This window comes from Nerophis ophidion, linkage group LG26 (assembly GCF_033978795.1).
Source record: "Nerophis ophidion isolate RoL-2023_Sa linkage group LG26, RoL_Noph_v1.0, whole genome shotgun sequence".
Taxonomy (NCBI): domain Eukaryota; kingdom Metazoa; phylum Chordata; class Actinopteri; order Syngnathiformes; family Syngnathidae; genus Nerophis; species Nerophis ophidion.
In genome coordinates, this window is record NC_084636.1 from 27,184,581 (window position 1) to 27,209,050 (window position 24,470).

The 24,470-nt window shown below is 40.1% G+C and overlaps 1 protein-coding gene across 1 annotated transcript in view; it reads left to right on the forward strand.

Moving 5' to 3' along the window:
• The first annotated feature begins 1,284 nt into the window (after nucleotides 1-1,284).
• The window catches only part of colgalt2b (collagen beta(1-O)galactosyltransferase 2b), a 93,551-nt gene continuing 70,365 nt past the window's right edge, over nucleotides 1,285-24,470 (forward strand). The window contains exon 1 of the mRNA XM_061888011.1: nucleotides 1,285-1,603. Within this exon, the coding sequence (XP_061743995.1) occupies nucleotides 1,377-1,603 (227 nt within the window). The 5' untranslated portion in view covers nucleotides 1,285-1,376. The remainder of the gene's footprint in view (nucleotides 1,604-24,470) is intronic.

Genomic DNA, 24,470 nt, shown 5'->3' on the forward strand with positions numbered 1-24,470 from the left:
ATTTTTTTATTAAATCAACATAAAAACACAATATACACTTACAATTAGTGCACCAACCACAAAAACCTCCCTTTATCATGACAAAAACGTCCATTTTTCATGACAAAGGGGGAAAAAAGGATATTGTATGTATATGTATATGTATGTATTTATTTTAACTAGCTATAAACCTGAAATTAATAAGTGAAAAATAAATACATAATGATAAACACAAGAGTAAGCACTGTATAATAATAATTATAATAATACAAATGATAATGATAATAACATATGTATTTAATTTAATTCACTGTATACATCACTATGGACCTGAAAAAAAATATATACCGACATTAACTGTTCCTCTTTTTGTTTTGTATGGACCTGAATAAATGAATAATTTCAATAATTGATTATCTTACCCCTCTTGTTTTTGTGAACAATGACTAAAATGTATAAACATTATTTCATATGAAACTCCATAATATTTCAAATATGTACATTTATATAATTGATGTACAGTATGTGTGTATATACAGTATATGGGTCATTGTATATGTAATATAAAAGAAATATGTATATATGTACGTGTATATATATATATATATACACACACACACACACACACATACACCGTGTATACATATTTATTTATATATACATATATACACAATAAATTATGCTATTAACAATGTAATAATAAATTATACAATTCCTTTATTTATTGTGTGCTGGGGACATGAAAAAGTATAAAATATTTGTGTTTTTTGTCTAATAATGAGAGTAATAATAATAATAATAATAATAATAATAATAATCTGTGATGAGCTGGCGACTTGTCCAGGGTGTACGCTGCCTTCCGCCAGAATGCTGCTGAGATAGGCTCCAGCACCCCCTGCCACCCTAAAAGAGACAAGCGGTAGAAAATGGATGGATAGTTGGAATGACAATAATAATAATAATACATAAATAAATAACTGAGGCAGCATGTTGATGCAACCACGAAAAGGACAAGGGACAAGCGGTAGTTAATTGGATGGCTGGATGGATCCTGTTTGAATGTTTCTTTCTGGCACTTTCGTGACTTTTTCTTCAACTTTTTGCAGTCACATAATAAAATGACAATAAAAGATATATCCTCTCCTGTCCGTGTAACAAAGAGATGCACCAAAGTGACGTCAGTGAAACAATGACGTCAGTAAAGGATGTATAAAAGTCCAAATGTTTCTGCAGGTGAAATGAAGGTGTGGGCGTGGTCTAAAGCCTGCTCCTGGCCCCTCCCCCCGACCTTCCTGCGTGTCCGTCCTGCCCCTCCCTCCACTCCCACAGTAAATCTCACACTCGCCCTTCTACCCCACAACTCAAGACCGGATCGTGGAATTCGGGTCCAGGACGAGATGCGGGCGCTGTGGGTCGTGACGTGCGCGCTGCTGGCCGCTGCGAGGCCGGGCGTGGAGTCCGAGCTGGTGACGCTGGTGCAGCCGGAGCCCGCCGCCGCCGAGTCCGCGTTGCTCAAGCCCAAGGTGCTCATCGCCATCGTGGCTCGCAACGCGGCGCACAGCCTGCCTCACCACCTGGGCTGCATCGAGAGGCTGGACTACCCCAAGGAGCGCATCGCCATCTGGTGAGGGAAACCACTCATTGATTGATTGATTGATTGATTGAAACTTGTATTAGTAGATTGCACAGTACAGTACATATTCCGTACAATTGACCACTAAATGGTAACACCCCAATATGTTTTTCAACTTGTTCAAGTCGGGGTCCACGTTAATCAATTCATGGCAACATGTTAGTTTGAACGAGTGAATTCACGCACTTTCAAGATAAAGTGCGTGGACACTCATGTCTCGAATGTGCATAAAGGAGGGCTTTAAAGCAGCAGGAGGGTGCTTTTCTTATTATTTATTCATATATATATATATATATATACATACATATACATATATAATATGTATACACATACAGATATATATAAATGTATACATATAAGTATGTATGTATATATATGTATGTGTGTGTTTATGTATGTGTATGTATGCATATATGTATATGTATGTTTGTGTATATATATACATATATGTATATATATATGTGTGTGTATATAGATATATATATGTATGTGTATGTATCTATGTACGTGTATATATGTATGTTTGTGTATATATGTATATATATATATATATATATATATGCATTTGTATATACATATGTATGTATGTATATATATGTATATACATACATATATATATGTATGTATGTATGTGTATATACATGTATATATATGTATGCATGAATATATGTAGGCACGTATATTTATGTATGTATGCATATATATATATATATATATATATATATATATATATATATATATATATATATCCATCCATCCATCCATCCATCCATCCATCATCTTCCGCTTATCTGAGGTCGGGTCGCGGGGGCAGCAGCCTAAGCAGGGAAGCCCTGACTTCCCTATCTCCAGCCACTTCGTCTAGCTCTTCCCGGGGGATCCCGAGGCGTTCCCAGGCCAGCCGGGAGACATAGTCTTCCCAACGTGTCCTGGGTCTTCCCCGTGGCCTCCTACCAGCTGGACGTGCCCTAAACACATCCCTCGGGAGGCGTTCGGGTGGCAGAGGAGCCAGATGAGGTGGTTCGGGCATCTGGTCAGGATGCCACCCAAACGCCTATATATATATATATCAGTGTTTCCCACAGGTCAGGCATCTATTTGTGGTGGTGTGGTCGGGCGGCGAGGTGGGGGGGGGCAGCGGCGGCGATGACCAAGAAGAACGCGGAGTTGGAATATAATTACAACACTTTATGTACATATTTATATAATATTTACATATTTATATAATATGTAACTACAAGCTCCATTCCCAGACAGAGTCCCATTGCTTTTATGAGCGGTCGAGCGAGTCAAAAGCCGGGGGGGAAAAAAATTATAATAAAATATTTATTTTTATTTATTTTATTTGTAGCGGCCGTAATTCTTTCGTGGCGGGGCGCCACGAATAAATGAATGACTGGGAAACTCTGTATATATACTATATGTATATATGTATGTATATATACTGTATATGTGTATGTATATATACTGTATATATGTATGTATATATACTGTATATATGTATGTATATATACTGTATATATGTATGTATACAGGGCTTCACGGTGGAAGAGGGGTTAGTGCGTCTGCCTCACAATACAAAGGTCCTGAGTAGTGCTGGGTTCAATCCCGGGCTCGGGATCTTTCTGTGTGGAGTTTGCATGTTCTCCCCGTGAATGCGTGGGTTCTCTCCGGGTACTCCGGCTTCCTCCCACTTCCAAAGACATGCACCTGGGGATAGGTTGATTGGCAACACTAAATTGGCCCTAGTGTGTGAATGTGAGTGTGAATGTTGTCTGTCTATCTGTGTTGGCCCTGCGATGAGGTGGCGACCTGTCCAGGGTGTACCCCGCCCTCCGCCCGATTGTAGCTGAGATAGGCGCCAGCGCCCCCCGCGACCCCAAAGGGAATAAGCGGTAGGAAATGGATGGATGGATGGATGTGTGTATATATATATATATATATATATATAATTTTTTTTTAATTTTTATTTTTTTTAAATATACATATATGTGAATGAATAGAGGATACAAAAACATAACCTGCAGGTGAAAGAAGACGTTAAGTCGTTCTGACTGCAGGAATTCAGGCAAGTCATGCGTGGAAAACAGTGTGTGCAGCTTACATGGCGGTTCCATGGGACGGCCACAATATTAGGCACACCTGGGCAAATATGCCTCCATAATGACAACAATTGTCAGTTTTTGTCAATATGTTCATTTTTGGGTTCATTGAGAGGCAAAACAACATGGATAAACGCTCAACTGCTCGCTATAAGGCGTGAAGAACCATATCTGGTCACGGCAGTAAAACCACGCGATTAATCAGATGTTCGAGGGAACAAAATAATTCTTAAAATATTGATACGTTTTCTTCTGACAATTAAAGTAATATTATTTATTTCATTAACATTTTCTCTTTCATTTTAAATTAAAATTAAATTAAATGGGTTGTACTTGTATAGCGCTTTTCTACCTTCAAGGTACTCAAAGCGCTTTGACACTACTTCCACATTTACCCATTCACACACACATTCACACACTGATGGAGGGAGCTGCCATGCAAGGCGCTAACCAGCACCCATCCAAGTACAGCCCATTTAATTTAATTTTAATTTAAAATGAAAGAGAAAATGTTAATGAAATAAATGAAATATATAAATAAGCAGGCTGCCATGAAATAAAGAAGAATAAAGTCATAAAGTTGATGAAGGCAATGTAGTGATGATCTAATCCCATATGGTAATAGAACAGACTAAGTTGGACTTTTTAACACGACATATGAATTAAAGCCATATTTTCTGGTAGTTATTTGTCCTGAGAGTGCAAAACGACATCTTAACAAAAAAAAATCTTTGAATGCCTTCAGTTTTTGTGTATTATTTACAGCAATCAGGGCCGGTTTTAGGCGGGCATAGAATAGAATAGAATAGAAAGTACTTTATTGATCCCTGGGAGAAATTCAGCACCACAGTTCGCTCACAATAGACAATAATAATAATAATAAATAATATATAAATATGAGGGGCAGTCAGAAATGTGAAGGGGCTATCATCGTTGCTCCTTAATGCTGCAAAACTTTTTTCTGTGCTTATCCAGTAGTAGCATTGCCTTCTTAATAGAATGTGGTTGTTAGCTGCGGTCTATGGTTGTCATCACCATTATCCACTCTGCTTAAAATCCCTGATACTTTGGGAAAAAGAGAACCCGCCGACTCTCCTGGAAGTGAAAAACTGGCAGTCAAAGGAAATCAGCCAATGTCAAATTGCCCTGTTTTGTGGGGTGTGGCGTGGCTCGGATGGTAGAGCAGCCAGGCAGAAACCTCAGGGTTCCTGGTTTGATTCCGGCTTCTGTCATCCTAGTCACTGCAGTTCTGCTTTCTCCCGGTGCCACCCACACTGGTTTAAATAAAGCTGAACAATTTACAAACCCCAAAACTAGTGAAGTTTGCATGTGTGGCAACATATGTACCTTTCAGCATTAATGGTGCCTTCACAAATGTGTAAATTACCCATGCCTTGGGCACTAATACACCCCCATACCATCACAGATGCTGGCATTTCAACTTTGCACCTATAACAATCCGGATGGTTCTTTTCATCTTTTTTCCGGGAGGACACGACATCCACAGTTTCCAAAAACAATATGAAATGTTGATTTGTCAGACCACAGAACCCTTTTCCACTTTGCATCAGTCCATCTTAGATGAGCACGTTTCTGGGTGTTGTTGATAAATGGCTTTCGCTTTGCATAGTAGAGTTTTAACTTGCACTTACAGATGTAGCGACGAACTGTAGTTACTGACAGTGGTTTTCTGAAGTGTGCCTGAGCACATGTGGTGATATCCTTTACACACCGATGTCAATTTTTGATGCAGTACCGCCTGAGGGATTGAAGGTCACGGACATTGCCGCTTACGTGCAGTGATTTCTCCAGATTCTCTGAACCGTTTGAGAATATTACGGACCGTAGATGGTGAAATCCCAAAATTCCTTGCAATAGCTCGTTGAGAAACGTTGTTCTTAAACTGTTCGACAATTTGCTCACGCATTTGTTCACAAAATGGTGACTCTCGCCCCATCCTTGTTTGTGAATGACTGAGCATTTCATGGAAGCTACTTTTATAACCAGTCATGGCACCCACCTGTTCCCAATTAGCCTGCTCACCTGTGGAATGTTCCAAATAAGTGTTTGATAGAGCATTCCTCAACTTTCTCCGTCTTTTGTGCTTCCAAATAAGTGTTTGATAGAGCATTCCTCAACTTTCTCCGTCTTTTGTGCCACTTGTGCCAGCTTTTTTTTTAAACACGTTGCAGGCATCAAATTCTAAACAAGCTAATATTTGCCAAAAAATAACAAGGTTTTCCAGTTCGAACGCTAAGTATGTTGTCTTTGCAGTCTATTTAATTGAATATAGGTTGAAAAGGATTTGCAAGTCTTAGTATTCTGTTTTTATTTACCATTTACACAACATGTCAAACTTCACTGGTTTTGGGTTTTGTACATAGTGGAATCACCAGAATGGCAGCTTGAGATGTATTGCACATTATTGGACATAAAAGTGTAAAAATATAATGAAATGTTGCACAACTATGGGGTTTAATAAATGTGTCCTAGGTCTATTTGAGTGATGCAATAGGGCATAAAGAATACAGACAAAGCAGCCAGGTGGAGGCCTTTCTTGTGATGACGACACATAATACCAAAACGGAAGCCATATTGCGACATTTGCATGCAATAAAAGCACTTTTAAACTGTTGTTTATGACCTAATACTTTCCCGCCTCCCAGAATGTGGGCCAGGCTGCAGTCACGCAGAGGAAAAGATTAGTTTCCCTGATACCATTCATTATTAGGGCTTCAGCAACCTTGAATCACAGTAGTAAACAGTGCTGTGTGCCACCACAATGCATCCCACCCGACATATTTGGGCATTTTAACAGCCCTCGGCATCTCCTCCCCACATCGTCGCTGTTTCCCCACATTCCTTCATTCTTTTAACAGCGCCACGAGAGGTCTTTCTCACATCTCTGTCACTTTCCCTGTCAGAGACGCTTACGGGAAAAACAGCCTCCTTTTATGCAGGAAGGTCGCGGTAAGAAGATAAAGTGATGATGGAACTCCAAAACTGGCAAACACCCAAAATACTTACCGCTCGACTCGTGTCTGACTTGACAGATTAGTAATTGATGATAGCGGTGGTGAAGCATTATCACCAAACCTATGTTGCAGGAAAAAGACCATGTTTTTTTTTTAACCGATTTCCGAATTCTAACTGGGTGAATTTTGGCAAATTAAACGCCTTTCTGTTACCGAGGTAATACACCCGCCATTTTCATTTTCAACACATTACAAACACCGGGTCTCAGCTCTGTTATTTTCCGTTTTTTTGACTATTTTTTGGAACTTTGGAGACATCATGCCTCGTCGGTGTGTTGTCGGAGGGTGTAACAACACTAACAGGGAGGGATTCAAGTTGCACCACTGGCAAGAAATCTGCCGCCAGACCCCCATTGAATGTGCCGGAGTGTCTGCACATTTTACCGGCGATGCTAAGACAGACATGGGACAGAGATGTATGGATAACCTGCAGATGCATTTGCAACGATTAAGTCAACGAAATCACAAAGGTGAGTTTTGTTGATGTTGTTGACTTATGTGCTAATCAGACATATTTGGTCACGGCATGACTGCCAGCTAATCGATGCTAACATGCTATGCTAATCGATGCTAACATGATATTTACGCTAGCTGTATGTACATTCGAAACTAGATACCCACATTTAATGCGAAACAAACACTTACCAATCGACGGATTTAAGTTGCTCCAGTGTCACAAGATGCGAAAGTCCTGATTGTTTGGTCCGCACATTTTACCGGCGATGCTAATAAGGCAGCCATGCTATGGGCCACTTAATTAGGTACACCCATGCTATGGCCGAATAGCGTCAATAGCTATTCGCTCAATAGCTTCAATTTCTTCTTCAATTTCGTTTTCGCTATCAGCCTCCATATTCCGACCATCTGTTTCAATACATGCGTAATCTGTTGAATCGCTTAAGCCACTGAAATCCGAGTCTGAATCCGAGCTAATGTCGCTATATCTTGCTGTGGTAACCGCCATGTTGTTTGTATTGGCGGCCCTGTATGACGTCGCAGGGAAAAGGACAGTCGCATCGCAAATAGCGAAAATCAAGAACTTTAAAACTTTTTTTAGGGATATTCCGGGTAGGTGTAAAATTTAGAAAAAAACTTCGAAAAATAAAACAAGCCACTGGGAACTGATTTTTATTGTTTTTAACCCTTTTTAAATTGTGATAATGTTCCCCTTTAAGAGAATAGTAGTTTAGAAAAAAAAAGGAAACCGGTGTCCTCGATCTCTTCAATTGGAGCTATCACAAAATTGCTTCTAACGGGAGACAAAATGAATGAATGAAGCGTTCGTTCACAGACATGGTTGGTCGGCACACGGAGGCATAATGGACTCGATTTATAAAACGGGCTCCCAAAGGAACGGTCCGCAACTGCTCACCGGCTCTTATCGTTCACTTGAGAGTCGTTCAAATTGCCTGATTTGTTCAGGACGTCACATATCTAGCCGAAAGATACATGATTTGTTGATTGACACTGGGCGAGAATAATTCCAGTAATTGACCAATGTTTATCGTAGAGCATGGGTGTCAAACTCTGGCCCGTGGGCCAAATTTGGCCCGCCGTGTAATTTCATTTGGCCCTTGAGGCAATATCAAATTAAGATTAGAGCTGGCCCGCCGGTATTATACAGCGGCAATGACTCTGTAACACTGCATTCACCGCTAATACTCGTACTTGCCAACCCTCACGATTTTCCCGGGAGACTCCCAAAGTTCAGTGCCCCTCCCGAAAATCTCCCGGGGCAACCATTCTTCCGAATTTCTCCCGATTTCCACCCGGACAACAATATTGGGGGCGTGCCTTGAATGCATTGCCTTTAGCGTCCTCTACAGCCTGTCGTCATGTCCGCTTTTCCGCCATACAAACAACGTGCCGGTCCAGTCACATAATATATGCTGCTTTAACACACACAAGTGAATGCAAGGCATACTTGATCAACAGCCATAAGGGTCACACTGAGGGTGGCCGTATAAACAACTTTAACACTTTTACAAATATGCGCCACACTGTGAAGCCACACCAAACAACAATGACAAACACATTTCGGGAGAACATCCACACCGTAGCACAACATAAACTCAACAGAAGAAATACCCAAAACCCCTTGCACCACTAACTCTTCCGGGACGCTACAATATACACCCCCGCTACCACCAAACCCCGCTCCCCCAATTTTTATTTACATTTTATTTGATATTCCATTGATATTTTTTTACTCATTATTATAATTTGAAACTCGATTTTATATGTGACTATAAAGCTACATAAGCCTTGCTTGTTTAATATTCAATGCAAAACTTGTTTGGGTTCCTATTAAAAGGTTAATTTGTTCAACCTTGTCCGGCGGCTTTGTTCAGTTTTAAATTTTGGCCCACTCTGTATTTGAGTCTGACACCCCTGTCATAGAGGTTCCCAGCCCTAATCAGCGTGACTCTGTAACATAAACATGCTAAATTGGAGGCCTCTTGGCTTGAGGAGCTAATATTCTTTGTTGAAGTTGTCTTGGCAAGTGCTTAATGAGGATAAAAATCGTATCTGACGTTAGTTTAAAACAGGGGTCAGCAATCCACGGCTCCTTGGATCTCTTTCAGCAATGTGTGAAAATGGAAAAAGATGAAGAAAAAAAATATATTTTTTGTTTTTAATATATTTTCTGTAGGACAAACATGACACAAACCTTCCTAATAGTTAGAAACCCAATTTTTTATACTATACATGCTTCACTGATGAGAGACCTAGTGGTTAGTGTGTCCGCCCTGAGATCGGTAGGTTGTGAGTTCAAACCCCGGCCGAGTCATACCAAAGACTATAAAAATGGGACCCATTACCTCCCTGCTTGGCACTCAGCATCAAGGGTTAGAATTGGGGGTTAAATCGCCAAAAATGATTCCAGGGCACGGCCCCTGCTGCTGCTCACTGCTCCCCTCACCTGCCCTTTGAGTGATCAAAGGTGATGGGTCAAATGCAAAGAATAATTTCGCCACACCTAGTGTGTGCATACTTGCCAACCCTGCCGATTTTCCTGGGAGACTCCTGAATTTCAGTGCCCCTCCCGAAAATCTCTTTAGTCCATTCAAACAGCGTGTAACATAATTAACGTGGCTTGCATTCGCACAGGAGTGAATGCCCAGCATACTTGGTCGACAGCCATACAGGTCACACTGAGGGTAGCCGTATAAACAAGTCTAACACAAATGCGCCACACTGTGGACCCACACCAAACAAGAATGACAAACACATTTTGGGAGAACATCTGCACCGTAACACAACAGAACAAATACCCAGAACCCATTGCAGCACTAACTCTTCCAGGACGCTACAATATGTGCCCCCCCACCCCAAACACACACACACGTCGACCCCCCCACCACCATCTCCCGAATTCAGACGTCTCAAGGTTTGCAAGTATGAGTGTGTGTGTGACAATAATTGGTACTTTAACTTTACTTGGCAAGCACCGTTGTGTCCTACAAATTTCAGCGGTCCTCGAACTCATCATAGTTTGTTTACATGTACAACTTTCTCCGATGCTGCCAGAGAAAGACGCGTTATATGCCACTCCTTCTTTGTCTCATTTTGTCCATCAAACTTTTTACGCTGTGAGTGAATGCACAAATGTGAGCTTTGTTGATTTTATTGGTTTGCTGGAGTCCTTATCGGGCATATTTACTCAATCCAGGACTGCAAGCTAATCGATGCTAGCATGCTATTTAGGCAAGCTGCATGTACATATTTCATCATTATGTCTCGTTTGTAGCTATATTTGAGCTCATTTAATTTCCTTTTCTTATGTCCTCTGTGTATCATTTATATCCGCATGTCTCATGGCACATTATCTGTGTGTAATATTGGCTGCATTTCTGATAGTTATTTGTGTGCCATGTTGTTCCAGACCACAGCAAACGTTACCCATCTCGCAGAGATTGTAATAAATCTATTAGAAGAAGACAGCCTGCCGTTTCCTTAAACTTGGGAACACACATCTATACCTTTGGCCATTCTAAAGCTAGTAATTTACAGAAGTTATCTCATCCCGAAAGAAGCCTCCATTTTCCTAATGGTTTCCAATGTTGCAAAAATGTGTAGAATAAAAATTGAAATACAACATTTCTGTCAACGAAGATTTGCGTCAGCCTTTGATAGTAGGCTATTATAGCTAATATAGACACCTACATTGTGTCGCCTTTATTATAAGACATATACAGGTAAAGCTTTTAATTTTTTGCGGCTCCAGACAGGTTTTTTTTTGGTATTTTGGTCCAATATGGCTCTTTCAACATTTTCATTTTCAGGTTGCCAGCCCTGGTTTTATAAAGTAAACTGAGTGAGGTCATAAAGGAATAAGAATGCTCAGTTGCATGGTTCAGTGCATCAGTATGCTATATAAGGCATAAATGATATGGATGATGCATATATCGCGAAAAAAAAAGGAATGTGATCCAAAAGTCTAGGCGCAGATTGACCCTTTGAAGTTTTTTGCAGAAGCAGATGCTCCAATCCTTCATTTAAAACGGATTTTGCACACAGAAAATTCAAGATCAATTCAAGATTCAAGATGCTGTTTATTGTCCATTCTTTAACATCTACAAGACATATAAGAACTGAAATTACATTTTGGGCACAGTCCCACTAAGAGCAGACATACATTACAGGGAGACAAGAACAGGACCGCTAACGGATCAGCCACTTACGGCGCTCTTTAAAAACAAAAAAATCATTGCATATGCAGCACTCCCAGGGTATGAAAACAATAGTTAACTTTTTACAGACTTATACAACCAACAAACATGTTAGCCACATGTTTGAGGTCAGAATAAAACATTGTTACCAGTCGGGCTTAATAATAGAAAAACACTTTTATCCGTATAAATTCCAGCATCATGGCTGGATTTAATTTTTGATCCAGCATTGTCTCTTATCTAAATTTGCCAATTCATTACTTCACACCAGAGGTGGGACCAAGTCATTGTTTTGCAAGTCATAAGTAAGTCTCAGGTTTTTGCCCTCAAGTCCCGAGTCAAGACATGCAAGTCCAAAGTCAAGACGGGAAAGTCTCAAGTCAAAACCCAAGTCTTGCACTTTGAGTTTCGAGTACTTCCAAGTCCTTTTAAGCACATACTAATATATTTAAACGGATTGTGTATGCTTTTAAAACGCAGTGTTTATTAAAACAAGTGCATTTGAAATTGCAGGGGGGAAAAATTGTGCTGACATTGCACTACATATTAGCACTATTAACCAGTCATTTTAAACATTTAACTAATTTCTTTACAGTATAAACACATTTCAAAAAAGAAGTGCAACTGTACTTATTTGTACAAACGTGTTAACATCGCATTTCACAGATATATTGCATGGTAACTAGTTCCACAGCTGTTTCTATCCTGTTCTTACCTTATCTCATTGATCTCATCTCATACTGTATGTGTGTTGATGTGTGCGTACACATGAAAAACATAACAAATACATGAACATAACAATGAACATTGTTGTACTTTTTAGATGTCAGGGCCCTATGCAAAATGTACACATATTCTTAATATAGTATACATTTTAACTGACCTTTATTTGACTATGTTTGTCTTTTTGTATGCGGCTAAAATACGCGGTGCTGCTGACCGCCGTCTACCGTTAGGTTACAGTGTGTGATACATTCACTAACGTAACATTATGTGTAGGTACCTCATGCAACCCTGCTGAAAAAAAAATCACTTGACAAAAAGTATGAATAAGGTAGCCAACTGCAGTGGACGCAACAGATTGCCGTGTTTGCAATGATGTTATAACCATAGACATCTTATAAGTATGAAGCGAGAAATTCGGCCGCCATCTTCAAGTGGTGATGAGGAGCAGTGAGCAGCCTAAACTGACAGTTGGCAGGTAGTAAACAAGATAGATAGTACTTTATTGATTCCTTCAGAAGAGTTCGCTCAGGTAAATGAAAAAAAAAGATTTTCCTGCTGAAATGAGCGGATTGTTGAAAATAGGAATCATGGGATTACTTTTCACAAGTAGGATTTAACATTTACGTACTATTGGTTGTATTTTGTGAAAATTATATTACCACAGAGTTGAGAAGGAGCAAAGATCTTCGATATTTGTATGTGAAAATCACAAAAATATCTTCTTGAGGGAGGATGACCCCCCCTACAGGGTTTTGGTTTACAAACTTTCAGCCACACCTAAAACAAACTTTACCAGCCGCCACTGATTATGATGCATTCTCATTTTAGGCAAAGAATAAGACCATACTTTCATAACAGTATAATTGTAACCAGGAATAAGTCTTCAAGTAACAATATTCAAATACTAACATTGTTGGGTAAGACAGAATTTGGTTTTATTCGGAATCCAGTGAAACAGATTGATGATTTTAGCCGATATAAAGACTTTCAGGTGTTTATATATGTTTATGTTTAAAGGCCTACTAAAATGAGATTTTCTTATTCAAACGGGGATAGCAGGTCCATTCTATGTGAAAGGATTTAGTAGAGAACATCGACAATAAAGTTCGCAACTTTTGGTGCTAATAAAAAAGCCTTGCCTGAACTGGAAGTAGCAGACGATATGCACGTGACGTCACAGGTTATGGAGCTCATTTGAACATTGTTTACAATCATGGCCACCTGCAGCGAGAGCGATTCAGACCGAGAAATCGACAATTTCCCCATTAATTTGAGCGAGGATGAAAGATTCGTGGATGAGGAAAGTGAGAGTGAAGGACTACAAAAAAAAAAGACTATACAGTGGAAGTGATTCAGATGTTATTACTACAAACAACTATTACTACAAATTTTACCAGGTTAATTCTGGAAAATCCCTTATCTGCTTATTGTGTTACTAGTGTTTTAGTGAGATTATATTGTCGTACCTGTACAACCTGAAGGTCGGCCCCGCACCTTTCTTCAGCACCAGTCGACGGGCGGTGGCGATGCCCATTTCTGCCCTTCGCAAGGGACCCTCTTCAAAACACGATCTTTCGAAATGATCGCTGCGTAATACACTGTACTTTGTGTGTGTGGTCCAATCCAACTGTGTTCGCTTGACATCTCTGTTCCATAGTAAAGCTTCACCGTCATCTTTCGGGAATGTAAACAATGAAACATCGGCTGTGTTTGTGTTGCTAAAGGCGGCCGCAATACACCGCTTCCCACTTACAGCTTTCTTCTTTGACGTCTCTATTATTCATTGAACAAATTGCAAAAAATTCAGCAACACAGATGTCCATAATACTGTGGAATTATGGGATGAAAAGAGACGACTTATAGCTGTGAACGGTGCTGGAACAAAATGTCCTCTACAATGCATGAAGTCCCGCGCACGCGTCATCATATCGGGACGTTTTAGCATGATACTTCCGCGCGAATTTTAAAATTGCAATTTAGTAAACTAAACCGGCCGTATTGACATGTGTAGCAATGTTTAGATTTCATCGATGATATATAATTTATCAGACTGCGTGGTCGGTAAAAGTGGGTTTCAGTAGGCCTTTAAGTATTTGGCAGACACTTTTATCCAAAGCGACATACATAGAAAACAATCACTGTAAACGTGATCATTTAAGGGAATAATGTAATACAAAATATCAACACAAAGTGTCAAGACGGAATAAACCCTCTGCTGTTGCAGCAACAGAGATACATATCTAATTGAAATAGATATCTAATATATTCATACATTGTTTATGTAGGATGTACGCATGTATATATAACCTAATCATATTGTTTCTTCAATTTAAAAATAGCTGACCGTTTTTTTCCCCCCTTCTCTGGGATTATATTCCCAGTTTGGATCTTGGACGTCTGGTCACTTATAGCATATAAGAATATTCTATTACTGTTAAGCAAATTATGAACACGCCAAAACATGTGTCCTTTATCATAGCTACACGTATGACAAAAAAGCGCGTGAATGTAAGTGGTATTCAGTGAGTTAATATGAATGAAATGCGCTGACAGTTCATTGCTCCTGCCAAATGAATTGCACTGAGTGGAGCGGATCACCACTCCAAGATGGCGGCCCCGCGACTTGTCTGCGCCAGTCGGCAGTAGCCCTCGATGCTGCGTCTACTTATAAGATGTCTATGGTTCTAACGTTAGCAGTGAGTTTACTGCCTCACTGATTTAACTACACAGCAAATAAAAGTAACGTTACTCAGCCAATAAACGTTAGCTTACGTTCAAAACTTACCGTTCTTTGTGCTACTTCAAATGTCGGACAAAGCTGGAAGTTGTTCCGTCTGTAATCTTTGTCCGCGTGTTTTGCATACTGCAATTCGATTTTTGTTGACCAAGTCGTAGTTTTTGTACCCGAACAAAACTATATTTGGCATAAGTTTTTCTCACTGGTGCGTTGTTTGACAGCTCTTCTTCGTTGGTTGTCCTGCAATTTGATTGAATGAACACAATGTGGATGTAATTTGATTGGCTGTTGTACTGACAGGCAGCACACATGCTGACACACACACGTACACAAGGAGAGATACGGAGCGCGCCTGAATAACTTTTTAAACTTTGGGTTTTGGGGAAAGTAGCAAGTCTTGTCAAGTCAAAAGGCTCAAGTTAGGGCTGGGCAATATAGCCTTTTATTAATATCTCAATATTTTTAGGCCATGTCACAATACACGATATATATTTCGATATTTTACACTTGATGCATATAATCACAGCAGTATGATGATTCTGTGTCTACATTAAAACATTCTTCTTCATACTGCATTAATATATGCCCATTTTAAACTTTCATACAGAGGGAAACCACCAAGTCAATTTAGCAAAACTGTATTTATTAAACAGTTATTAAGCAGTGGCACAAACATTCATGTCATTTCAAAACAGAAAGTGCAAGATTGTCAGAGACATTTTAAAACAAGCTATGAGTGCACATTGGTGCATGATATCACTAAGATGACATAACACTAAATTAAAAGTGCACTTTTTGTACAGAACCCCACTACAATGTTTTAAAACATATAAAGTGCACTTTTGTGCATGATGTCACACAAGATATTTCAATAACTGTCAAATAAAAATGAGCTGCATATCAAAGAGTATGCCGTATTTCCTTGAATAGCCGCCAGGGCGCTAATTAATTTAAAACCTCTTCTCACTCCGGCGTTTACCAAAGGCAAGTGGTACATTTCGGCCTGCGCTTATAAATTTGAGTGTGATGTAAGGATACCATCATGAAAAGCACATTTAATAAAAAAAAAACCTTATTACGGTCTTACCTTTATAAATGAAGTTTGTGCGCAGCTCCTTCTGATCAAAAGCATCGATAACTTGTTTATAGAAGTATTCCTTATCTTTCTTCAGTTTCAAAAGTCTCTCTGTCTCGATGGAGATCTTCCTTTATTACCTCCTGCTTCGGTTGAAAGTCCAGTTTAGAAAACTGTTTTATTTTAGATATGTCATCCTCCATGTTAAAAGTGCAAGCGAGAGGAAAAAATAAACGATCGCTGCTCACTCTTGCTGCTTGTTGTCACTTCTTCTGCAGCCGAATAGTCGCAAGAAGGATCATTAGCGCCCTCCACCACCAGGAGGCGGGAGTCATTTAATGACTCATATTTGACACACGCAGCTACTGTATGTTAATAAAACATAGCTGCTTAGTGTTCTTTTTAGCATATTCAATAGCTTGGACTTTGAATCCTACTGAATAGCTCTTAATCTTCCCTTTATGCGATTTCAAATTATTGAAATCAGCCTCCTCCATTTTGAAAATGATGACAGGTCACTCGTGACGTGACGAGTTTGACCCGGCGGAAATTCTAGACATGCGCTAATAAAAATTATATTTTGCGAAACGAGTTCGACCCAGCGTTAATCCTGAGCCGGCGGTAATGCTGAGCATGCGCTAATTATTTTGCGAAACGAGTTTGACCCGGCAGTAATTCTAGACAGGCGCATACTATTTACCCGGCGGCAATTCAAGGAAATACGGTATGTCTTACGGTGTTGATGTGGAAATAGTTGTGGGTGTGGCACCGAACAGAGATGTTGACATCGATATATTGCCCAGCCCTACTTTGACACTATTTCCACATTCACCCATTCACACACTCACACAATGATGGCGGGAGTTGCCATGCAAGGCCCTAACCACGACCCATCAGGAGCAAGGGTGAAGTGTCTTGCTCAAGGACACAACGAACGTGACGAGGTTGGTAGAAGGTGGGGATCGAACCAGGAACCCCTCAGGCGGCTGGCACGGCCCCTCTCCCAACCGTCCCCGATAATGCGATTATTTTTTTAAGGTCCTTTGCTCGTGTATTTTTCAAAAAACACAAGCTATAAATGAATATTGACTATAAAAGATGTATTTTGTATGACAGTTTGAACTGAGGCCAATCGTTTTGGTCCTTGTGCTTCCAATTAGACACACCATGAGGCAATGATTGGACTGACCACCTCAAAGATTCAGTACAGGGGTTGAATTTGTCAAGAGGCACAAATGGAATTTATTTCTGAGGACAATGAACACTGTAGGCAAAGAATGTCGGTCGTAATGTATCCTAGGTGATGGGTTTCTATGTTAGTATTGAAAAGTGACACTATATGTTAATGTACCAAAGTATATGGCCTAACTCAGTGTTTTTCAACCACTGTGCTGCGGCACACTAGCGTGCCGTGAGGTACAGTCTGGTGCGCCGTGGGAGATTATGTAATTTCACCTGTTTGGGTTAAAAATATTTTTTGCAAACCAGTAATTATAGTCTGCAAATAATTTGTTGTTGTTGAGTGTCGGTGCTGTCTAGAGCTCGGCAGAGTAACCGTGTAATACTATTCCATATCAGTAGGTGGCAGCCGGTGGCTATTTGCTTTGTAGATGTCGGAAACAGCAGGAGGCAGCATGCAGGTATAAGTGAAGTGAATTATATTTATATAGCGCTTTTCTCAAGTGACTCAAAGTGCTTTACATGGTGAAACCCAATATCTAAGTTACATTTAAACCAGTGTGGGTGGCACTGGGAGCAGGTGGGTAAAGTGTCTTGCCCAAGGACACAACAGCAGCGACTAGGATAGCGGAAGCGGGAATCGAACCTGCAAACCTCAAGTTGCTGGCACGGCCACTCTACCAACCGAGCTATACCGTATCTAATGCTTGAACCAAAAATAAACAAAAGGTGAGTGCCCCTAAGAAAATTAATTGAAGTTAAGGGAAGGCTACGTAGAATGAAACTAAAACTGAACTGGCTGCAGAATAAACAAAAACAGAATGCTGGACGACAGCAAAGACTTACTGTGGGGCAAAGACGGCAACCAAAAATTACATCGGAACATGACTGTCACGTGTTGTTGTTGACGAACCCAAAGATGCAGAGAAGGTAAAAATTATATAATTTAAAACTAAAACAAGAACAAACAAAAGGGTACAAACAAAATGCGAGCACAAGGCGGAGAACAAACTACGCTATGTACAAATACTAGCACAAAGGCTAACTGTGGACTAGAAACAAAAACACTTACTGTGACACGAAGGAACTATGACATGAGCAGAGTGAACAGATGTAGACACAGCTACAACGATAAGTATTAATGACATGGACAGGTAGTGGTGACAATCATCCAGCACTGACTGGAGGGGGAAGGCAGCTTTAAATTGTAACTGGCTGATTGACACCAGGTTTGGTTAGGTGCCAATCAGACACAGCACTCAGGGAGACAAACAGGAAACGGACAAACTGTCCAGGACAAGCCTGACAATGACATGATTGACTGTTACAACAGTTATTGAAATATCTTTTGTGACATCATGCAGAAAAGTGCACTTTATTTGTTTTTAACTATTTTAGTGGAATTCTGTACAAAAAGTACACTTTAATTTAGTGTTGTTTTGATATGTCATCTTAGTGACATCATGCACAAAAGTGCACTCATAGCTTGTTTTAAAATGTCTCTGAAGATCTTGCGCTTTCTGTTTTGGAAATGACATGAATGTTTGTGCCACTGCTTAATAACTGCTTAATAAATACAGTTTTGCTAAATTGACTAAGTTGGGATTTCCTTCTGTGCATGAAAGTTTAAAAGTAGCATATATTAATGCAGGATGCACAAGAATGTTTTAATGTCGACACATAGAATCATCATACTGCTGTGATTATATGTATCAAGTGTTCATTCAAGGCTAAGGCATAATATGGAGATATATATATAGTGTATCGCGATATGGCCTAAAAATATCGAGATATTAAAAAAAGGCCATATCGCCCAGCCCTACGTCAAAGCACTTTGAGTACCTTGAAGGTAGAAAAGCGCTATACAAATTTAACCCCTTATAAATTGCAGTATGTCATAAAAAAGTGCCATAAGATTAATTTCCTAGATAGTTCCAGGGTCAAACTGTCCACGTTATAGTTACCTTTGTCAGCTGTAAAATGCAAAATTATGGTATTATCGTACCTTGAAAAGTGTCAAAATAAACCAAGAAGTAGAAGAAATTCACCTCCGATATTACGAACATCATTTTTTCCACGTCTGGAGAGAATCAGACGACATTGACAGCCGATTCCTGTTTCGTTTTTTTCATTCTTATTTACAAAGCAGATGTGTAATCATTTGGCTAATGGCTTAAAATGTTCCTTTTGTTTCATTCATGCCAGGTGTGTTGCCTCCAGACACACCAGACCGAGAAAGAAGCTCCGCTTGTGCGAAGGGTTGCCTAGTTTTTTTTTTTGTCATTAGTGACAGTTTGTCAACACGTGGCCGGGATATGTGGAATTATCTATTACGTCATAGTCTTAGTCCGTGCAGTTGCTTATTCATTGTGTGCATGTGCGTTAGGATGCAGTTGCACAAATACACACCCAGTACTGCTCCTCTGGCAGCCGTGTCTGGTTTCCATTCCAGTTTTTTCTCAGTGAGTTAATCCGGCTCAGAGCGGACCAGAACTTGTGCAGAGTGACTGCCCTGAAGCTGCCAGCACCTGTGGAGTCACACCTTGTGGGCGTTTAAGATGTTTCAGCCGTATTTTCAGGATTTGAAGGTTGGATCCCTCTTAAGAAAATGTTACACCTAGATATGCTGTACTTTTGCCGGGATGGGCACTACTTGGCAGAGGTGGGTTGAGTAGCCAGAAATTGTACTCAAGTAAGAGTACAGTTACTTTAGAGATTTATTACTCAAGTAAAAGTAAGGAGTAGTCACCCAAATATTTACTTGAGTAAAAGTAAAAAGTATGTTGGGAAAAAACTACTCAAGTACTGAGTAACTGATGAGTAACCTGTTTGTTTAATGATTACGGCAACAAATAATGCACAAAAACATAAAAATAGCAATGAGCAAATTCAGAGCCAGGAATATCTCTTAAGCAACTAAAACAATATTATATATTAAATAATAATACATTAAAATAAAAAAAATTAAGGCAAATTGAGCCACAATAACTTAACAGCACCATAGGCTCAGTAGGCATTGATTGATTGATTGATTGATTAAAACATGTATTAGTAGATTGCAAAGTACAGTACATATTCCGTACAATTGACCACTAAATGGTAACACCCCAATAAGTTTTTCAACGTTTATCAATTACTTAATAAATGACCAAGTCGAGGTGATCTACCTCATATATACATATACATACACACATATCATATATATATATATATATATATACATATACATATACAGACACACATATCATATATATATATATACATACCTTTATATATACAGTATATAATTTATATTTATTTATTTTGCCGTTTTTGTTCACATGTTAAAGGTATTTTAATGAATATACATGCATGGTTAACATACAGATTCCTATCTTTAATAAAGACAAGAATATAAGTTGGTGTATTACCTGATTCTGATGACTTGCATTGATTGGAATCAGACAGTATAGTGCTGATAACGTCCCGGTTTTCAAATGGAGGAGAAAAAAAGTTCCTCTTTTCTGTCGAATACCACATGAAAGTCGTTGGTTTTTCGCATCTTATTTGTCCAGCTTCCATATTCGTTTTTATACACTTTACAAGAAATACATTGGCGGCAAACTCCGTAGCTTTCTAGCTTGTTTGCGCTGGCTTTCGGAGACTCTTATTTTGTTAGCGCAGTCGCGATGGAGCGGCGCTTTTATTGTGAAGACAGGAACTGGGCGATCAGTCTTTAGGCTTTTGACGGGAAGTACGGTTGAAATAAAAAGTGTCTTTTTTCCTTTACACTTTTGATTGATTAGTTGATTGATGGAAACTTTTATTAGTAGATTGCACAGTACAGTACATATTCCGTACAGTTGACCACTAAATGGTAACACCCCCATAAGTTTTTCAACATGTCGGGTTCTACGTATGACGGTCACGTGACCACCTGGCTCTGTTTGATTGGTCCAACGTCACCAGTGACTGCATGTGATTGGTGAAAAGCAGGCATGCGTAGATTCTACTTTGAATGCGTGTCTGACAAAAACAAAACAAACAAAGCGTGCATTAACAGATCGATAAAAATAAAAGTAGCGAGTAGCGACCCGATTGCAGATAAATGGAGCGGAGTAAAAGTAGCGTTCCTTCTCTATAAATATACTCAAGTAAAAGTATGTTGCATAAAAACTACTCTTAGAAGTACAATTTATCCCAAAAGTTACTCAAGTAGATGTAACGGAGTAAATGTAGCGCGTTACTACCCACCTCCGCTACTTGGTTGTAGTCTTAATAAGTTTGCAATATGAAGAAGCAAAGTAAAATAAGTAACATTATTTTGGGCAATGTATGCCAATGATACAGTATATATTGTTTAATCTGCGAAGACTCCAGGCAAAGACAAAAGTACAGACCACCAAGGTTCGCGACTTCCTCTTTGCGGACGACTGTGTCCTGAATGCTTCCAACGAGCTGAAAATGCAAATCTGTATGAACAACTTCGCCACAGCATTCTCAGACTTAGGACTCACCATCAGTTCAAAGAAAACAGAGGTGATGCGTCAACCTGCACCTGGAGACCCGTACACTGAGCCCCTCGTCAGCATGAATGGTGAAGACCTCAAAGCTGTTGAAAGGTTTGTCTACCTGGGTAGCACCTTGTCACGCATGGGCAACATCGACGAGGAATTCATGCATAGGATAGCGCATGGAAGTGCTGCATTCGGCCGACTCCCAATTCTGTCTGGGAGCGCAGAGGGCTCAGTCTACGGACCAAACTTAAGGTCTACCGTGCTGTTGTCCTACCCGCCTTGCTGTATGCCTGTGAGACCTGGACTGTATACAGCCGGCATGCTAAACAACTCAACGCCTTCCACATGAGATCCCTCAGGAGGCTGCTCAACATCAGGTGGCAAGACAAGATCCCAGACACTGAGGTCCTCCACAGGGCTGAGAAGGAGAGCATCTATGCCAGGGGCGCTCACACTTTTTCTGCAGGCGAGCTACTTTTCAATTGACCAAGTCGAGGAGATCTACCTCATTCCTATTTATAATTTATGTGTATTTATTTATGAAAGAGACATTTTTGTTAACAAGTTAATGGTGTTTAATGATAATACAAGCATGTTTAACACACATAGATTCCTTTCTTTCATGAAGACAAGAATATAAGTTGGTGTATTACCTGATTCTGATGACTTGCATTGATTGGAATTAGACAGTGGTGCTGATAACGTCCGCATTTTCAAATGGAGGAAAAAAAAAGTCCTCCTTTCTGTCCAATACCACATGAAAGTGGTTGGATTTGGCATCTCATTTGTCCAACTTGCATACTCGTTTTTAAACACTTTGTTATGAGAGTAGCATATGTGTGTGGCCCTTTAATGTCTGGCAGCAGGTGAGTGATGTCAGTGAGTGTGCGGGTGGGCAAGCAAGTGAGAAAGCGGTCGCTGAAGGCGGGGGAGAAATACATTGGCATCAAACTCCGTAGCTTGCTAGCTTGTGCACGCTAGCTTTCTGAGACTCTTATTTTGTTAGCACAGGCAGGATGAAACAGGTCTTTTATGGTGAAGACAGGAACTGTGCAGTCGGTCTTTAGAGTTTTCACAGTAGGTACGGAGTCTCTAGAAATAAAATGTGTTTCTCTGCGTCCGCCCTGTTAGTGATTTTTTTCTTAAATATGAGCTCGCAGCAGCCAGCGTCATCTCACAAGATCCTCGGGTGCCGAGAATGTCAAACAACTGACGAAAGTGAAGTCTTGGTATGATTGATGATTGCTCATTTTTATGTCTATTTTTTAATGCCTGGCTTGAGATCGACTGACACACCCTCCGAGATCGACCCCTGGTCTATGCCATCCTCAAACGTTCCCAGCTGAGATGGGCGGGCCATGTCTGCCGTATGTCAAACGAACGCCTACCAAAAATGCTTCTGTACGGTGAACTGCACCATGGAAAGCACTCACGCGGCGGTCAGCGGAAACGCTTTAAGGACACCCTAAAGACCAGTCTCAAGGGCTGTGGTCTGGACCCAGAGACCTGGGAAGCTGATGCCCAACACCGTTCAAACTGGCGCTCTGCAGTCTGGAATGTTGAAGCAGACTTTGAGAAAAAACACATCCATGAAGCCGAACAAAAGCGACAGCTCCGCAAGACCAGAGACTGTTCCTCCCTCTAAGCCAGCCATAACCTGCCGTCACTGCAGCCGGTCATTCCGTGCAAGGATTGGCCTCATCAGCCATCTTCGCACACACAAATCAACGTGAAGTCACATGGTCATCTTCGAAAACGAAGGACGAACATATATTTGTCATGGTGTAGACGATGGTGTGGTTTGTTTTCCTGTGGTGCAAATCGACTGGACCGGACATGGCGTGAAGGTGCTGACATCTTTTAATAAATCACTCAAAAAGTACCAAACAAAAGGCGCTCTCATTGGAGATACAAAACTTGGCAAGGAAAATAACGTAAACTATGGACATAAAACACAACTTGCAAACTATGGCATGAATAACGAAAACTCACGTGGAACGAGAAAAGCGCATGGATCATCAGCATGGATGACAAGGGTGTGTAGAGGGTGATGTCGCCAGGCTGACTGCCTGGCAACTGCAGGCTTTAATAGTGCTGTGGTCATTAACAGGTCCATGAGTCCAAGTCAATCAGGTACGTGACATGACAGGTGAAAATTAGTGAGTTGTCATGGTGACAAAAACAAACGAGTGCACAATGAGTCCAAAACCAAACAGAACGTGACCACAAAACATGACTATATTGAGGAAGGAAGTGGTGTCTTGATTCGGTATTGATATCGATTAGTAAAATCGGGTTTTATCGGCTTGCATCTAAAATCTCTTATTATAAATAATTCACCCCGATATGATATCTTACCTTAATACCCTACTGTGCAATATTACCCTTCGAGTGCGATACATCCAACACCGATTATCACTCCGGTACTCTTGTCTTGTTTTGTATATTGTACAGGATTGCTTATTATTTTCATTGGATAGTAGTCTATTCGTTTTAATTCTTGCTTTTATTTTTATTACTTCTTGTGTAATTTATTTTCATCCCACCTTAAACTGGAGTCCTTAATCTCATTATATGCAAATATAATGACAATAAAGTCCATTCTATTTTATTCTATCTCTAACATACGCGCTTTGATACAAGCAGTACTACATCGTGTTTACTTGTGCAAAGCTGAACAGCCAGTTAACAACCCAACGTCTTTAAATGGATGGTCTTTTATAAAAGTAAACGCGGTAGGCCAGGCCTGGGCAATTATTTTGACTAGGTGGCCAAATTTAGAGAAAAAAATGTGTCTTTGGGCCGGAACACTAATACAAAACCTCACAATAATAT